This window comes from Oncorhynchus clarkii, chromosome 2 (genome assembly GCF_045791955.1).
Source record: "Oncorhynchus clarkii lewisi isolate Uvic-CL-2024 chromosome 2, UVic_Ocla_1.0, whole genome shotgun sequence".
NCBI lineage: Eukaryota > Metazoa > Chordata > Actinopteri > Salmoniformes > Salmonidae > Oncorhynchus > Oncorhynchus clarkii.
In genome coordinates this window covers 76,689,417-76,704,368 of record NC_092148.1, presented here as the reverse complement: position 1 = coordinate 76,704,368, position 14,952 = coordinate 76,689,417, and the positions used below count along the sequence as shown (strand labels likewise).

Sequence of the window (14,952 nt, the reverse complement as noted above, 5' to 3'; positions counted from 1 at the left end):
AAAATGAAAGTGCAAATATAAACTAACGCTCTGGGTTTAAAATATTATGGCATTTAATGGAGGGGGGGTTGGAACTAATCACACAATATATACAGTCAATTTACCTCACGGAATGTGGAAAGAGACCGTTTGTAATATGTTTAATCTAACAATTTTGCGAGAAAGGGAAAAGTGTCTGTAGCCTATTGTTTACAATATGTAATCATTTTTCATGCATTTGCAACATTGTTGTGCTTGAGAGCAGTTTACCCAGAGTACACCGGGAAACGGGCAGAGGAACATGGCGCAGGGTCGATGAGGAGGACGCTGAACAATTGAGGATTATATTCCGTGGATATTTCGGAGATCATGCTGAAATCCTAAAATGAGAATGTGAAATGGTTTCACTTCCGAAATCTTGGATATCTACCACTGCCCCTTTGATGAATAATAGGAAAACGCCTCTCAGGAATACCTGCAATTGCATTCATAAACATTTTTTTAGGACTTACAACCCCTGAGCATTGTTTTTTATTTACAAACGTCACATTTTCATCTAAATATTACATGGGAAAATGGCTGAGAGAAATAAAATGATTATAGAGGTCCCGCAAGGAGTTGATAGACTTCGAGTGGAGCATAAAAAGGTAAAACAATGAATTAGCTTGCTACTGTAGCTAACGTTACCTGGCTAGCGTGAGCTGTGCGTGTTGATCATTCACGCGGTCGACAACAGAATTTTGCAAATCGTTTTGCATTTTCGTGAGATGAGACCTAACATGCATTCTCTTTCAGCAGGTTGCATATTCATTTATGCGCGCGTGGCCTCTTCGACAGATCATTTATCGTGGACATTTTCTAAACCTTTTTTTTCTAGAAGCTTCCTTGAGGTAGCGGTCACGTGTTGCTTGTTGTTTATTTCAGCGTGGATCCTGGACAAGACATGTTGTGTACAATCATCGAGTATGCATAATCAAGTTTGTCAATTTCTCTGATATTGACCCGTGTTTATCTATTTCAGCAAGTACAAAGCATGGAAAGTAAACAAATTAACCATGCACGTAACAATACACAAGAATTTCCTTGTGCGGCCGGCCTACTGCCCATTAAAAATTAACCTAGATTCAACATCCATAACTAACTACTTTAATCTTATCTAAATGTAAAGCGAATATCAATCCAAAGTGTAGGGCATTGATGACTGATGATGTTTAATAAAAGGCATTTACTGGCAATGCAAATGCAGTACAGGATAACAGTGAAGAAAGAGCCAGCTAGCGAGCTACTGTTAGTCAGTTGGCAAAGTCATGTTCTTGTTGTGTTACATTAGAATTGGAGTCATGCAGTATGCAATGGAGGGTGCAACGTTATGCCTTTCAAATAGAAACATAGGCCTAATGTGTTGGGACATGCTTCTACCCAAAGTGTAGTACTGTAGTAGACTACTTCCTGGTATGACATTCATTGCAAAGTATGCACATGCCCCTTCCTGCCCCCAGGTTGGTGCTCCTGTGTATGTAAGTATATACTCTGGGGTTCAGAAAAGCTTTTGATCCTTTTACATTTCGATACAATTCATCTTTGACAGCTGTTTAACCAAAATACTCTAAACTTCCCGATAATTTGCTTCTGTGTTGTTTTCCCCCAATGAGTAAGTGTAAACAACTAAAATGGAGGGGGTTCTTCTGACAGTTTTTTTTTAGGGAGAATAGAAATGCAAAGTTTGACCTAAATAATTGTCACTCTGTTAACAACAGGTGGTGCAAGGCTGTGAAGGTCAGATCCAGCACTGGTGAGTTTGTGTAGCGATTCCATGTAGTGACTGGCATTGGAGTCAGCCACTACCACTCATACACACAGCATCTTGTGAGTTATGGTGCTACTGTGCTTCTAGATAACATTACTAGTTCCACCACGAGTCACTCACTACATCCTTGATAGTACATAGATAGATAGGCTAAACACAATATCTATGTGTCCTTTCAGGCATAACCTGTAGATCAGGAAGGGCATGTGTAATGTTTTGTTTGTGTGCCATTTTTTAACTGAAATTAAAAAAACTTTGGACTTTCAGGGCGAAGGTAAAGGGTGACTATGAAACCCTCGAGGATCGACTCAAAACTCTTCCAGATCAGGTGTCCTATGACATCATGGTACGTTCCATTCTCTTATCAAATCAAAGTTTATTGGTTGCTCACACAGATTTGCAGATGTTATCGCAGGTGCAACAAAATGCAATAACAATAGACAAACCCCCCCACACAATAAAATCAATTATTAAGAAATGTCAGAACGAGCAATATCAATAAAAGAGTCCAGAGTCCAGAGCATATATATAATATATATACAGTATTCAGACCCCTTCACTTTTACCTCATTTTCTTACGTTACAGCCTTATTCCAAAATGTATTAAATACATTTTTTCCATCAGTCTACATACAATATTACATCATGACAAAGCAACCTTTGTGATGAGATTTGAAATTGAGCTCAAGTGCATCTGGTTTCCATTGATCATCCTTGAGATGTTTCTCCAACTTGATTGGAGTCCACCTGAGGTAAATTAATTGGACATGATTTGGAAAGGCACACACCTTTCTATATAAGGTTCCACAGTTGACAGTGCATGTCAGAGCAAAAACCAAGCCATGAGGTCAAAGCAATTGTCCATAGAGTGCAGAGACAGGATTGTGTCTAGGCACAGATCTGGGGAAGGGTACCAAAAAATCTCTGCAACATTGAAGGTCTCCAAGAATACAGTGGCCTCCATCATTCTTCAATGGAAGAAGTCTGGAACCACCAAGACTCTTCCTAGAGCTGTCCGCCCAGCCAAACTGATCAAGCAGGGGAGAAGGGCCTTGATCAGGGAGGTGACCAAGAACCTGATGGTCACTGACAGCTCTGGAGTTCCTCTGTGGAGATAGTTGCCCTTCTGGTAGGTTCTCCTATCTCTGCAGCACTCCACCAATCAGGCCTTTATGGTAGAGTGGCCAGACGACGCCACTCCTCAGTAAAAGGCACATGACAGCCCGCTTAGAGTTTGCCAAAAGGCATCTAATGACTCTCAGACCATGAGAAACAAGATTCTCTGGTCCTGATGAAACCAAGTTTGAACTCTTTGAGTCATGTCTGAAGGAAACTTGGCACCATCTCTACGGTGAAGCATGGTGGTGGCAGCGTCATGCTGTGGGAGGTGTTTTTCAGCGGCAGGAACTGGGAGACTAGTCAGGATAAAGGGAAAGATGAGCAGAGCAAATTACAGAGAGATCCTTGATGAAAACAAGCTCCATAGCACTCAGGACCTCAGACTGGGACGACACTTCACCTTCCAACATGACAATGACCCTAAGCACACAGCCATGACAATGCAGGAGTGGCTTCGGGACAAGTCTCAATGTCCTTGAGTGATCTAGCCAGAGCCCGGACGATCAAACATCTCTGGAGAGACCTGAAAATAGCTGTGCAGCCATGCTCCCCATCCAACCTGACAGAGCTTGAGAGGATCAGCAGAGAAGAATGGGATGAAATTCCCAAATACAGGTGTGCGCAGCTTGTAGCGTCATACCCAAGAAGACTCAATTGCTGTAATTGCTGCCAAAGGTGCTTCAACGGAGTACTGAGTAAAGGGTCTGAATACTTTTGTAAATGTAATATTTCTGTTTTTAATAAATTTGCTAAAATGATTAACCTGTTTTTGCTTTGTCATTATGGTGTATTGTGTGTAGATTGAGGGGGGAAATGTAAAAAATAAAAATAAAAAACAATTTTGTGTTAAGGCTAACTTTTTTTTAAAGTCAAGGGGTCTGAATACTTTCTGAAGGCACTGTGTGTATATATAATGTATGGACAGCATATGATTAGAAAAAGGTGTGTATGGCATTAGTTGTACAGGATGAGCCATGACTAGAGTACTATATATATCCTAACCGTAGCAGGTAGCCTAGCTAACTAGGTGAAACATCTGTCTGTTCCCTTGAGCAAGGCGCTTAACCCTAATTGCTTCAGGGTTGCCATTGATAATAGCTGAGGGTTTCTTAGCTATTATCAACAGCGACAAATACATTAACAATTCAAACTTGTACATGTGTGAAATAGGATAAATGTAAGCACCCATATACAAAGTGGATAAAACAAACATTTTTTTCAGCAGTATGAAATTATACTGGAAACTTTCTGAACAAATGTAAGAAATAATACAAAAATGTGAAATGCAAATTTGGCTAGAAAACAGGGTGACTGTGTCTGTCGGCGCCATCTTGTCCAGTCAAATGCAGTAAATGCACTGGGGAGTGAGTTTCCATAGCAGGGTATTATTTACAGTTTATTATGAGGTGTGTCGAGTGAATTCCCAAACCATTGTCCCCGCTTGATCTGGAGCAAAAACACAGCAGTTAATACAGCGAGATGGGTGCTTTTGAGATGTTTACACATGGTGTGTTGTAGGGAAGGCCTTATCTTTCCCTATCAGTTTCTATTCTCCTTTTCTTTCAGCTATTCAGGTTCACTTTTAGTTTGTAAAAAAAGTATCCAGAACCATGTTTAAATTGCCCTAATATACAGTGCCAGTCAAAAGTTTGGACACACCTACTCATTACTCATTCTCGGTGCTAGAGGCATCACTACAGAACCTGGTTCGATTCCAGGCTGTGATTGGGAGTCCCATAGAGCGGCGCGCAATTGGCCCAGCATCGTCCGGGATAGGATTTGGCCAGAGTAGGCTGTCATTATGAATAATATTTGTTCTTAACTGATGTGCCTAGTTAAACATTTAATAAATAAAACGCATATGGAATCATGTAGTAACCAAAAAAGTGTTAAATCAAAATAGATTTTAGATTCTTCAAAGTAGCCACCCTTTTCCTTGATGACAGCTTTTCACATTCTTGCCATTCTCTCAACCAGCTTCATGAGGTAGTCACCTGGAATGCATTTCAATTACATTGTAAAAAAAAATCTTTATGACCCCTTTCTCAATACTTTGGTCACTTTTTCAAAACTCTTCACACAGTTCTCCTAACCAACTTTCAGCTTGGCACAGCAGTTAATTTCACATCCAAAATTCACTAAAACTACCAAAACACTCCATACATGTCTCAGATTAACTCATTATTCCATAACACTCACAAAGTTTGTCACCCAACAATAATACTTTGTCACACGAAAAACAATGACCTAAAAACACTAACAACAGGTAGCATTACCAAAAAAGAATGACACCTCTCTACTGTTTAGAATTCACTGCAGTATATGTTACAGGAATGAATCAGATATGATGCAATATGCTTCAATATGTTTTATGTAATTTTTTGGCATTGAGTGATTCCAAAATACAAGAACTTGTATATACACCATCTACAGATACAGTAGAAATGCTAGTCCACAGGTTCTCCTCCACATCACATCTTATGTCATCTTGGGCAATACACCTAGGAAATAATATTTTGGCATTCCTGTTCCATCCCTGGCAATCTTCTGCAGATATGTCCAGGCATCCAGCATTCATTGCGTCCAGGAGGGACATTTGATCATGTGGATGGTGGTCATAAACCTTCCACCTCCATGAGGAAAATAATTCCTCTATGGGGTTGAGGAATGGAGAGTAAGGTGAGAGGAAAAGGGACACCATCCTGGGATGAACTGCAAACCACTTTGTGACTGCACGTGAGTGGTGAGATGCCACATAGTCCCATACAATTACAAACGTTGGCCGATTTCGCCTCACTGCAACACTTTTCTCACCTGGCACAACCCTTCCATAGATGTCATCCAGGATTGAAATGCTCTGTGTTGTATGGCCCAATTACGGTTTGTGTAACAACAATCCATCAGAGGATATTGCTGCACACATTGTGATATTGGCACCCCTCTGGCCCGGGACATCCACTGTGGCTCTTTTCCCAATCACATTCCTTCCTCGCTTCCGTGTTTTAGCCAAGTTGAAACCAGCCTCATCCACAAAGATGAATATGTGGGGTGTTTGCCTGGCTTCAATCTCCATGACTCTCTCAAATAAATCCACAAGGTAACATAAGAGTTAAGCTAATACGGTAGTTTACATTATACAGTGCCTTGCGAAAGTATTCGGCCCCCTTGAACTTTGCGACCGTTTGCCACATTTCAGGCTTCAAACATAAAGATATAAAACTGTATTTTTTTGTGAAGAATCAACAACAAGTGGGACACAATCATGAAGTGGAACGACATTTATTGGATATTTCAAACTTTTTTAACAAATCAAAAACTGAAAAATTTGGCGTGCAAAATTATTCAGCCCCCTTAAGTAAATACTTTGTAGCGCCACCTTTTGCTGCGATTACAGCTGTAAGTCGCTTGGGGTATGTCTCTATCAGTTTTGCACATCGAGAGACTGAAATTTTTTCCCATTCCTCCTTGCAAAACAGCTCGAGCTCAGTGAGGTTGGATGGAGAGCATTTGTGAACAGCAGTTTTCAGTTCTTTCCACAGATTCTCGATTGGATTCAGGTCTGGACTTTGACTTGGCCATTCTAACACCTGGATATGTTTATTTTTGAACCATTCCATTGTAGATTTTGCTTTATGTTTTGGATCATTGTCTTGTTGGAAGACAAATCTCCGTCCCAGTCTCAGGTCTTTTGCAGACTCCATCAGGTTTTCTTCCAGAATGGTCCTGTATTTGGCTCCATCCATCTTCCCATCAATTTTAACCATCTTCCCTGTCCCTGCTGAAGAAAAGCAGGCCCAAACCATGATGCTGCCACCACCATGTTTGACAGTGGGGATGGTGTGTTCAGCTGTGTTGCTTTTACGCCAAACATAACGTTTTGCATTGTTGCCAAAAAGTTCAATTTTGGTTTCATCTGACCAGAGCACCTTCTTCCACATGTTTGGTGTGTCTCCCAGGTGGCTTGTGGCAAACTTTAAACGACACTTTTTATGGATATCTTTAAGAAATGGCTTTCTTCTTGCCACTCTTCCATAAAGGCCAGATTTGTGCAATATACGACTGATTGTTGTCCTATGGACAGAGTCTCCCACCTCAGCTGTAGATCTCTGCAGTTCATCCAGAGTGATCATGGGCCTCTTGGCTGCATCTCTGATCAGTCTTCTCCTTGTATGAGCTGAAAGTTTAGAGGGACGACCAGGTCTTGGTAGATTTGCAGTGGTCTGATACTCCTTCCATTTCAATATTATCGCTTGCACGGTGCTCCTTGGGATGTTTAAAGCTTTGGAAATCTTTTTGTATCCAAATCCGGCTTTAAACTTCTTCACAACAGTATCTCAGACCTGCCTGGTGTGTTCCTTGTTCTTCATGATGCTTTTAACGGACCTCTGAGACTATCACAGTGCAGGTGCATTTATACGGAGACTTGATTACACACAGGTGGATTGTATTTATCATCATTAGTCATTTAGGTCAACATTGGATCATTCAGAGATCCTCACTGAACTTCTGGAGAGAGTTTGCTGCACTGAAAGTAAAGGGGCTGAATAATTTTGCACGCCCAATTTTTCAGTTTTTGATTTGTTAAAAAAGTTAGAAATATCCAATAAATGTCGTTCCACTTCATGATTGTGTCCCACTTGTTGTTGATTCTTCACAAAAAAATACAGTTTTATATCTTTATGTTTGAAGCCTGAAATGTGGCAAAAGGTCGCAAAGTTCAAGGGGGCCGAATACTTTCGCAAGGCACTGTACCTAAAAACATGCCATTGTGTGCCTCTGCCCTGTTTGGTTTTTCAAAACCAGTTCTGTATTTTATAGTCATCTTACCTGGACATATTGGTTCCTGAGTTGCTTGACTCTTTCAGAGTTCCTCTCAAAGGGGACAGTATACAACAACAACAACTACTGCTTCATCCCAAATTGATGTTGTTTCAGGACTCTAGAAATAGATGTTATGCTTACATTGTGAATATTTCCAAATGTAATGTTCTCTGCAAACACTCTGTCCCGAATCTCTGTGAGTTTTATGCCATTGTTTCTGATGACCATATCAATGATTACAGTTTCCTGCACAGCAGTGAAAATCCTACCTCTCCCGCCTGTGGGATGTAACCGTTGTGTCATAGGCAGAAATACAAAACCAATTACACACAAGTGGGTTTGGAGGCTTTGCTCAATTTACTTTTGAAATGTGCAGAATGTGCCCTTGCAGAATGGACATCTTACGTGTTGTTTTGCCAGAAATTTCTCACAATAGATTCCACTGTTGAGCGTTGCAGATTTGGCTGCACTCTCAGACCAGCCTCTCTCATTGATAGACCATGATTTATTACATGATCAATTATAGTATCCCTAATCTCATCTGAGACTACAGCTCTTGGTTTTCCACTCAGTCTTCTTCCACATGTACTCCTCTCCCTCCCTCTCCCAGCCACTTCTCTATCTCTGGCTGGGTCCATGTTTACATTACAGTCCAGCATTATTCATATGATGACCCTCTTTGTGTAGATGGTAATGAAATTGAAAGACTAACACCTGAGTAGGTGTTCAGCTACAATGGGAATCAGCTGTGGTTGGTCTAATTGTTTTGATAGTATTTAATTGTTTTATACTTGGAATATATTTCAATACGCTATTACTGTAGAAATGTAGCATATTGATGTCTTATTCAATTTTGTGTTATGTTAGGTTTTGAACTTAAGTTTAACAGTTTTGAAAAGAGTACGTAAACATTTGCAAATTGGCCTGTAGGTACATAGAGTTTTGGTGGTGCTTGTGTCTGAGTGAGAAAATAATTCATGAAATTTGAAAGATTTAGTGACCTAAGTATTGAGAAATGGGTTCTAGCGATTGTTAAAAACTGTAATATTTGTGGATTTTTTTTCCTTTAATGCGTATTAGCCAATCAGTTGTGACAAGGTAGGGGTGGTATACAGAAGATAGCATATTCGGTAAAAGACCAAGTCCATATTATGGCAAGAACAACTGAAATAAGCAAAGAGACAGTCCATCATTACTTTAAGACATAAAGGTCAGTCAAGGAGAACAGATGATCTCTGCATGTGTGGTTCCCGCCGTGAATCATGGAGGTATGGGGGTGCTTTGCTGGTGACACTGTCTGTGATTTATTTATAATTCAAGGAACACTTAACCAGCATGGCTACCACAGCATTCTGCAGGGATACACCACCCCATCTGATTTGCGCTTAGTGGGACTATCATTTGTTTTTCAACAGGACAATGACCCAACACAGTTCCAGGCTGTGTAAGGGCTATTTTGGAGGAGATTGCTGGGCCAATTGTGCGCCGCCCTATGGGACTCCCAATCACGGCCGGTTGTGATACAGCCTGGAATCAAACCAGGGTCTGTAGTGACGCCTCTAGCACCGAGATGCAGTGCCTTAGTCCGCTGCGCCACTATTTAATAGTTTTGATGTCGTCACTTTTATTCTACAATGTAAAAATAAAGAAAAACCCTTGAATTAGTAGATTTATCCAAACTTTTGACTTGTACTGTCGCAAGACCCAGTGGTTGATGCTTATTTATAAACCCTCTTAGGTTTCACTCCTCCCTATCTGAGATATTTACTGCAGCCCTCATCCTCCACATACAACACCCGTTCTGCCAGTCACATTCTGTTAAAGGTTCCCAGAGCACACACATCCCTGGGCCGCTCGTCTTTTCAGTTCGCTGCAGCTAGCGACTGGAACGACCTGCAACAAACACTCAAACCGGACAGTTTTTTTTATCTCAATCTCTTCATTCAAAGACTCAATCATGGACACTTACTGACACTTGTGGCTGCTTTGCGTGATGTATTGTTGTCTCTACCTTCTTTCCCTTTGTGCTGTTGTCTGTGCCCAATAATGTTTGTACCCTGTTTTGTCATGTTACCAAGATGTGTTGCTACCATGTTGTTGTGTTGCTACCATGCTGTGTTGCTACCATGCTGTGTTGTCATGTGTTGTTGCCATGCTATGTTGTTGTCTTAGGTCTCTCTTTATGTAGTGTTGTCTCCTCGTGATGTCTGTTTTGTCCTATATATTATTATATATTTTTTAAAATCCCAGCCCCCGTCCCTGCAGGAGGTCTTTTGCCTTTTGGTAGGCCGTCATTGTAAATAAGAATTTCTTCTTAACTGACTTGCCTAGTTAAATAAAGGTACTGTATATATAACAAAAATTCAATAAAAACGATTGAAAGTCAAGTTGAAACTTGAACTCAACTTGAATAATGCAAGTTGATCTCCTTCTCCTCTGCTGTAACAGGTGCCATTTGGCCCTCTGGCCTTCATGCCTGGGAAGCTGGTCCATACCAATGAGATCACCGTGCTGCTGGGGGACAACTGGTTTGCAAAGTGCTCTGCCAAGCAGGCCCAGAAGCTCGTGGAGCACAGGAAGAAACGTGCGTTTGTTTTGGAAGCCATTTTGAATTTTCTCAGATACCATGGCACCATGCCCAACTCTGACACCCACATAACTAATATTATTTTAAAAAACGAGAGAATTCCTCAATTGTATGCCTATATATTGTTTTGCAATGTATGCTAGTGATAATTCTTATTGAGAAAGATTGAGGTCATGTTTTGAATGTCTTCTCAACACTACCACGGTTCATCCAGCATTGTTGTCATGGACTTGCTGTCAGACAAACCGAAAAAGAGGTGATCACTCAGTTCAAACTAAAAGTTGAATGGCTACTTATTTTGTGAATACTTGGGTTGTTAGAATGTTTGATACATTTTTTCTGATGGACCATTATGTATCAAATTACAATTGCATTAGCAAATAAGTAATAACACACAGTCATCTTGGTCATAATTTGCAATACTGCAAATTTCTATTGAAAATGCGGAATTATGTTCAGATTGCTATTTGTTGGTTACTCATCGATTTTGGCCATCTGCAATTATTTTGTCACAATATGTCCAGACTTAAACCCTCCTGCCAAATATAGTTTTTTCCCCTTCACTCCCCTTTGGTATTCACTCTGCACCCGAAAAATCTCTTTAATATATAGCGTCAGATGGGCCTAAATAACAATGTGTGATGATGATGCGGCCATTATTAGACTGGTGTTTACCTGAAGCGTGAATGTGACATAACCTCCCTGACCCTGACCCTGCCCAAGCCGCTTTTACATAACTAAGTGCCATAATGCAAACATGGATCGCTGAGATCTGTCAAACAGCCCCGCTGAGTTGTCAGGCCGTCCGCGTTTGACCTTTCCCCAACGTTTCGAGACGTACGGCTGAAGGCTCGCTGTTGCCATAGCAACGGTGCCCCTGCTGCCATTAGCAAACGGGGGTTTAATTGTTGTGAAGATTTAATGATCCGAAGTAGCACCGAGGGCATGCGATGTTATGAACTGTTTGTCATAATTTTCCCTTTTTTTTTTTTTTTTTTACTGTGTTAAGAGTTTAACCCCTTGCTGGCGGATTTTTCTATTCCATCACACAATATTTGTGCTTTGTTTTTTAGATGTAAATAGTGCGCTGGATGACTTGCACAAGACGAGGAAGGACTTTGAAGCCAGAGTTGGGTTTACAGAGGATCTAGAAAAACTCTCAGGCGTAAGTGTAATTACAGTGATAATAAAGAGTTTTTAGGATCCTCTTCAGCCAGCTTATCTGATAGACAACTCCCTGTGCAGAAAATCTATTTATATGATCAAATATTTTAAACACACACACACACTTATACCCTTCTCTGTTTCCTCAGGCTAAAGGGGACTATGTGGACATCAGAGAAGAGGTTGGAAGTATTGAAGAAATGGTCAGCAAAGGAAAGCTGCGTGTGGCTCTTAAGCCCCACTCTAAGCCCAAGATGGAGGCTGTTGTGAAGATAGAGGAGGAAGAGGAGGAGGAGGACGAAGAGGGCAGTGGAGAGGGAGATGGAGGGAGCAGGAGAAGAGTGCTGTCCGAGGAGGAGCTATGGGCCAGACTGGATGAGCTGGAAGCGCAGGAGGAGCAGGAAGAGGAGCATCACCGGTAGAGTTAAATACACACACACACGAAATGCATAGATGTTCAAATTGAGGAGTAATTCAGCGCCACTCTATCCACCTTCACACCTGTGTTTCATTACAAAATATAGTGAAGATTAGATTTCTCCCGGCTTGATACTTTGTTTCTATTGTTTTCAGACGGTTTGACAGTGCAGACACCAATGGCAACGATGACACAACATCCTCTGAGGAAGAGAAGGAGGGAGATAGCGGCAGCCATCATCGTGTCAATGGACATGATGAGAGGAGCAAAGGCAGGGCGTTTGTGCCTTACAACGGCAGCCAACTCAACAGTACAGCTCAGTCAACCAGGGAGGGGGAGGAGGAGGAAGATGAAGCAGAGGAGGAGGAAGGCGACTGTTTGCCTACCATCTATTTCTCTCATACGGTGGAACCTAAGAAGGTCAGTGTGTATGAAGCGTATTAATCTCATCGCAGTCAACCATTATGTTATTTGAGCTATGTAAATCAATGTACTTCACCTCCCTCTGTCTCTCCAGGTGAGGATAAACACAGGGAAGAACACCATGTTGAAGTTCAGTGAGCTGAAAGAACAGAAGCAGCAAGCCAAGAGGAAAAAGAAGAATGGCACCACCAATGGTCACTCTCACCACGGGCTCCACAACATCACTACGCCCACAGACCTCTACAGGTACACACAGGCTACACATCAATCGTTAAATGTTTGGTTGGTATGAACTTTTGGCAACATTTTGGATCAAATGTAAAAATGGCATATGGAATGGTGTTTACTCTGAATGTTTCCAGATTTCTTTATTATGATTTGGTATGGTGTCTGTCTATTAACAAGTTCTGTGATCTGATTGGGTATAATGGCTGACTGGGTGTATGTTTGTGGCCTTTTGTCAGGTTGTTTGTGGATGTGAAGAACGGCGAGCCCATCCCCAGAAAGTCAATCCTGAAGTCCCGGAGCAGAGAGAGCAGTGTCTGTAGTGACACCAGCGAGAGCAGCGCTGCTGACTTCGAGGAGCGGCGGACGTTTGGACGCACTCTGAGCCATGACGAGAACACATACAGCGACACCAGTGACGGCATCACGGAGGAGGACAGCCCCACCGGGGTCCTCCTACATCCCACCAGCAGCTTTCAGGTAAACTCAGCTGGTCCTGATTCAATACTCCATCAATATTCTAATACTGTAAAGATCTTCAATTCAGTGCCAACAACTTTATTTGTCCTTTTAGGGAAATTCTTATTACAGCAACAGCCGTGCTTCAGACACATACAACAAACCGGCACAGATACAATAAATAGACAAGAAACATGAGAGATAATGATTTGAATGTACAGTGCAATAAAGACAATCATCGGTATAAAACGTGCAAGAGACAGGGGTGATTAGTTCACAATTTCTATGAACTTAAATAAATGCTTAGAGCAGGAGTGGTCTATGTCCTGCCAAGTTTACAGCATCACATTAACCGCCATCTTATTCTTTGTCATTGATCCAGGCCTTTTCAGGCACGGTGGTTGAGAAGGAGCCCATTCCCTTGTCGACACCCCAATTCACCATCGCTCTGCCAGTGCTGCCCACCATCCCAGAGAGGAAACTGGAGGAGGTGGCCCCCGAGGCCCCCCAAGAGGCCCCAAAGAGGGTGTCCAAGTTCAAAACTGCCCGGCTGAAGCAGAAGTGACCCAGAAGAGCCAGTCTCCAGGATCCACACTACGGGCTCCTTTTTTAACATTGATTTTCTATGCCAACACTTTTTTGAGTTGGACAAACCGTGAACCCACCCTATGATCTGCCATCCCTCTTCTTTTTTTGGCATCACTCTTCAAGCCTCTCTTCTTCTCTTTCATAATGCTTTTCCTGTTAGTACACATTGCAATATAAACAATTTGCCTAACTTTGTTTCTCAACAAAGCATAACTTTGTTGAGAAAGCAACCCAACACACTCACGCTTAACCATTTACCTGCCTTGTATAATAGAACATCAAGCTTTTTAGCAAATAACCCCATTATTTATGAATTAGTACTTCACCGCAATATGTTTTTAAGTAAAGAGGTCGTTTATTTAGAGCCCTCATCCTCCAACATTATGGCCCTACATTAGTCAACACTGCCTAGGTGCACATTTTATCGTGGTGGATCTTGTGTCAGTGTCTTGACTATACTCTGACAAAGCCAGTAGTTTACAACTCTATTCATTTTTTGATCCATGATTTTGCCTGCTATGCTAAGACGACATACTCTGCATCTCTTGCCTTTTCCTTTCTTAATTATTCTACGACAGGGTCAGATGTCAACTTCCCTTTATTTCCTTAAATCCCTTTGTACCTGCCTATTGAATGTATGTCCACCTCTGTGACCAGCTTTATGTCAAAAATAAATATTGTTGTAAACTGGAATTAAAATAAAAGATTTTTGGGTAGATTTTTCTTATTTCCAATCCTCACTAAGAACAAGACAGAACAACAGAAAAGTTGTACGTACGCAGTAGAAAACCTGCTGAGTGTGAACTATTCAACATGCACAATTGTCGGGAAATAACCAAGATGACGGCTGATGTTCTATGGTCAGATGTGATAGGATGGCCATCCACTGCTGATGTACGTGTTGGTCTGTCCTGTCCATGACACAGGTATGACACATGTATTGACAATGTTGAACCACAATGACCAGCAATAGATCATCTCTCCTATGTAAAATGACTTGCCAACTCTATTTTTGTACCACCTTTTCATATGGCTGCTGTGTCGGCTGGGAATTCTGCATCTGTGAGCTCCATCCTTCCAGATTCGCTGTAATTAAAGTTGCACCTTGTGAGTTTGAAAAGCTATCACTAGCTGCTCGCTAAGTAGCGAGAGTGCAGGGTTCGATAAGCAGCTTTTAAACTGGTCCTTAGTTGATTCCCCCTCGTCAGGATTAGGGCTGCAATAGGAAAAATCTATCCAGGTAGCATGAGACAGATTAGCTAATGCTTAACATGGTTGGGCGCTGGCTAGACACAGATCATTGGACTTAAAAAGCTTTGAAGGTATATGTTGGAACATGTACTTAACATTTCAAAGAGATCT

At 41.5% G+C, this 14,952-nt stretch overlaps 1 protein-coding gene across 2 annotated transcripts; it reads left to right on the top strand.

The window, feature by feature from the left end:
• The first annotated feature begins 27 nt into the window (after positions 1 to 27).
• On the top strand, positions 28 to 14,313 carry LOC139373902 (unconventional prefoldin RPB5 interactor 1-like). 2 transcript variants are annotated; one of them, XM_071114997.1, is made up of 10 exons: positions 28 to 626; positions 1,737 to 1,771; positions 2,054 to 2,132; positions 10,175 to 10,310; positions 11,387 to 11,478; positions 11,627 to 11,895; positions 12,051 to 12,315; positions 12,413 to 12,564; positions 12,783 to 13,023; positions 13,385 to 14,313. In XM_071114997.1, the coding sequence occupies exons 1-10, from the start codon at positions 555 to 557 to the stop codon at positions 13,565 to 13,567; spliced, it is 1,524 nt and encodes a 507-aa protein (XP_070971098.1). In that variant the 5' UTR covers positions 28 to 554; the 3' UTR covers positions 13,568 to 14,313. The 2 variants fall into 2 exon arrangements, with proteins under 2 accessions (XP_070971098.1, XP_070971105.1); XM_071115004.1 differs by lacking the exons at positions 28 to 626; positions 1,737 to 1,771; positions 2,054 to 2,132 and adding an exon at positions 9,533 to 10,067 and having other exon boundaries at positions 13,385 to 14,308.
• Positions 14,314 to 14,952: the final 639 nt, after the last annotated feature.